Below are 4111 nucleotides of genomic sequence, written 5' to 3'. Positions count from 1 at the left end.
GCATATCTGATGCTCCCACAGGTGGAGGAATATACCTTGATACATCCGTCATGGGTGCCGACTACAGAGCATTCATCGAGATTGTTTTTGAAAATGATGAAGATATCGTGCAGAGCTATCACCTCAGTGGCTACTCATTCTTTGTAGTAGGGTGAGCACAAACATATTCTTTTTGTGTGTGTAGGGATATACTGATACAGTAACATGAAATCTTTTCATCCATACTGATCATCTGATCTCTGAATCAGAATGGATGGAGGGCAATGGTCCTCGGCTAGCAGGAACCAGTACAATCTTCGTGATGCAGTCTCTAGATGCACAGTACAGGTGAAAACAAACTGCCTTAGCTCAGAAATTGATATATAAGAGTCACATAATGTGAAACTTGAAGTTCTTGGATTGAAACAAGTGACTTGAGAATCTCTCTCTGGTATTTGCAGGTGTATCCAAAGTCATGGAGCGCCATCTACGTAGCTCTCGACAATGTGGGAATGTGGAACTTGAGGTCAGAGTTCTGGGCTAGACAGTACCTCGGCCAGCAATTTTATCTAAGAGTTTACACGACATCCACATCGTTGAGAGACGAGTACCCTATTCCGAAGAACGCACTTCTCTGTGGCAGGGCAAGCGGACGTCGCACACGTCCCCTTTAAGCTATCGAATCATGTGAACAATGGCTAGCCATCAAGAATTCTTCCCAGCCTGGAGGAATGGAGAGGTTGTACTGAGGACTAGGCTCTGTTGTTCTTCTCTTAGACAGATGATTTAAATTCTTGGGGGTGCTAAATCAGCACCTGTATGCAAATTTTAGGAGCTTGTAATTCTATTATAGTACTTGGGTTATTTCAGCTATATGACCTTAGCTCAAGGTCACATTCTTTCAAATTCCACTGGATGTTAATGTATCTCGTTTGATATTATAGATACCATTACTATTATTATACAAGACTAAGTGTAAGTTGTTTTTCTGATCTATACTTCTCATGAACATACTCATGTCTGAATTTTACAAAACAAGGCTTTCCATTTTCTAGGATTTACCTTATCACACTTAAAAAATTAAATTTGATAAAGCTGAGGATCAAATGATACCAAATGCTATGGGTATGGTTTAAGGGTTCTTTGCAAATAACTATTGCTTTTATGATATAAACAGGGTTTAATGTAATTTATCTACACGTGATATTGAAAATGAATAAATTACTCTTTTGTGAAAAATAAATAGCAATTTATCCCCTGTGTTTTAAAAAATAAAGTAATTAACCTCTCTGCCTAAGGGGTAAATTGTTTCAATTTTAAAAATATAGGGAGATCAGTAGCTACATTTTATAAAACATAGGGGTATAAATTGCTATTTTATTAATTTATAAAGGGGTCTTTTGCCTATTTTTCATAACATTAGAAAACGAAAAATAGAAGTAAAAATAATTGAAGTTTGAGTAACTGATAGATATATATCTGTATCAGCTTTTATTAACTCTAAGATCAAATAAGATATTAAAACAATAGTAATAATTATGTTTTTTCTTTTGTAAATAATAATCCATAAGAATAGATATTTCAAATTACTATTTAAATTTATGTTTTCGCACTTCTTTTTTCTAATTAATATATATGGTGTATGTGCGCCCAGAACCCAAGTGCAAGCAGGTCATCCGGGTGTTGAGATCCAGCCGTCACTTTCCTCTTTAACTAAATACAGCCGTCGATCAAGAAGAACGAGAACCTCCGGGACTGAAGGAACACTTCTAGAAATTCAAAAACCCCAATCTCGGTTTAACTTTTTACACTCTTTGGTGTCACAGTCTCCACTCTCCGCTCTTCAGCTCTCATTTGCTACTACCAGAAGGTTCGTATTCCGATCTCCTTTTTTGTTCGTTGATTTCTCACCTTCATTTTAAGTTTTTATAGTTTAATTGTTATCGCTGGAATCGTGTTCTTGTATTGCTCTTCAATGGCCTGCTTGAGTTGTCTTTAGGTTCTGCACTTGTTAGTGTTGGTTTCTTCTAACTTCTTTTTTTTTTTTAAAATCTGTTGTAGTTTAGAGCTTTGTGGTGTTAGGGTTTAAGTGGGCGCGGGCCTACAGATTGCATTCTGTTCCGAAGTGATGCTATAGGTTTAATTGGAAAAGAGTGTGGGGGGTGCATTTAATGGAGTAGTATTTAGTTAAACATGAAATAAGGTTAATCTTTTTATGAGAAAAAAAGAAAACTTTGGTTTGCATCTGCAATCGAAAACCTCTGATGTAATATTTACAGGTAACAAGGTTGTGGCTCGTCAATAGATTTATAGACCATTATTTCATTGAATAGTACTATGCTTAATATTTTGGATTTGCAAGTGAAGATGTCATTGAATGGTATAGACAGGGACTGAAATGTCTGAGCTGCTACTCTCTTTGATTTTTTTTCCCAATTTTCTTGATCTGTGATGAGAGAATTGTGTTTTTAATTTTTTTTTCCCTCAGAGAATCATTTGCTTTGAGGGTGTGCTTTTCCATCTTCATTCTCAACTTTTGTTGCCATGGCGGTATGTTGGATGCTTACTTCACTTTTAACATTCAGCTTATGTCTTTGTTAATTTATCTATATTTTCTAAATGTTCATCTGGTATGAGTATGTAGATTGAAAAACTTCTTAAAGATGAGGCTACGGAAGAAAAGGGTGAGCGTGCAAGAATGGTGAGTCTTATATCTATAAGGAAAATTTTGGGTCAGTATGTAACATATGTAATCCACTTCTGCACTCTGCAAAGATGGCATGCATTTATCGCTGTAGCTTGACTGTATTGTGCTCAATTTACTAGATTTTCTAAGTAGGGTGATTTCAGAGGTAATTTCCTGTTGATCAATTGATGAATAGCTTTTATCTTTCTATATCAGGCCTCCTTCGTTGGAGCGATGGCAATTGCTGACTTGGTTAAGACGACCTTGGGACCTAAGGGGATGGTAGAGAGCCAATTCTTCATATTTTAGTGGAGTTGACCCAGAAAATTATGCTTATGCCTCCAATTCTGAACCATAGCATACCTTCCTTTTGCAGGATAAGATTTTGCAATCTACTGGCAGAGGGCACAGTGTTACAGTGACGAATGATGGGGCAACAATCCTAAAGTCCCTACATATTGACAACCCTGCAGCAAAAGTCCTTGTTGGTATCCTTGATGTTAAATTGTTCTTTATAACTGTGTTATCACTGTTGGCGTCTTATTTGGTACTATCTAGGCGCCAGATGCTATGAAGTAATTGTGGGTGTAATGTGATGCTTGAGCTTTTTAGTTTGGCATATGGCATTCACATTCTCTTGCCCTTTCTGTTCCAAAATGTTTCTAGAGCCCATAATCAGGCTCCAATTAAGGAAGGTCTAATAATTTACCAATACTATAATGAAATTTGTTAATATATGATCAATTCTCTGTTAATGCTGGATAGGACAAGGTGGCTTAAGAACTATTTTTTTTTCAGAAGATAAAATTCTGAAGATATCTCATAAAGTATATAGAAGTATAGAAGAGCATCATTTCATTTCAAGCTTTGGCAAACCTTAAGTTCACTGGCAGATATCTCAAAAGTTCAAGACGATGAAGTCGGAGATGGTACGACTTCAGTTGTTGTTTTAGCTGGGGAGCTTTTGAGGGAGGCAGAGAAGCTAGTGAATGCCAAAATTCATCCAATGACTATTATTTCAGGTTTGTCTTATATTTATGAATGAAGTCATATGGTATTGGCTTTTTGGGTTAAATTCATTTTGACCCCCTATGATATGTAAAAATATTAAAAATCCCCCTATGAAAATTTTAATATCAAAACTCACCCCTATGTTATGAATAAATAGTCACACCGCCCTTGGTCAACTTGAGCCTATTTTTTTAAAAAACAATGACTAAAATGCCCCTCCTAGTCAAAGGGTCAAACTAGGCATATTAATATATAATTATTTTAATTTATAATCTATATAATTTGTAACTATTAAAATATACTTATAATATATAATTATAATTTATAAAAAAAATATTATTTCAAAATAATAATCATAACCCACCCCCTACCGGCTCCTTGCTTCACCCCCTCCCCCACCCCCGCCCCCCCCTTACGCCCAACCTCCCCCCCCCC

At 36.2% G+C, this 4111-nt stretch overlaps 1 protein-coding gene and 1 pseudogene across 1 annotated transcript in view; both read left to right on the top strand.

Annotated features, from left to right (window-relative positions):
* The window catches only part of LOC105159377, a 4559-nt pseudogene extending 3613 nt beyond the window's left edge, over positions 1-946 (top strand).
* The window catches only part of LOC105159376 (T-complex protein 1 subunit beta), a 7422-nt gene continuing 4974 nt past the window's right edge, over positions 1664-4111 (top strand). The window contains exons 1-6 of the mRNA XM_011076425.2: positions 1664-1849; positions 2468-2529; positions 2624-2680; positions 2882-2947; positions 3042-3153; positions 3559-3687. Of these exons, the coding sequence (XP_011074727.2) occupies positions 2524-2529; positions 2624-2680; positions 2882-2947; positions 3042-3153; positions 3559-3687 (370 nt within the window). The 5' untranslated portion in view covers positions 1664-1849; positions 2468-2523. The remainder of the gene's footprint in view (positions 1850-2467; positions 2530-2623; positions 2681-2881; positions 2948-3041; positions 3154-3558; positions 3688-4111) is intronic.

Source organism: Sesamum indicum, linkage group LG3 (assembly GCF_000512975.1).
Source record: "Sesamum indicum cultivar Zhongzhi No. 13 linkage group LG3, S_indicum_v1.0, whole genome shotgun sequence".
In the NCBI taxonomy this organism is placed as follows: Eukaryota; Viridiplantae; Streptophyta; class Magnoliopsida; order Lamiales; family Pedaliaceae; genus Sesamum; species Sesamum indicum.
This window is presented reverse-complemented; position numbering and strand designations above follow the sequence as displayed.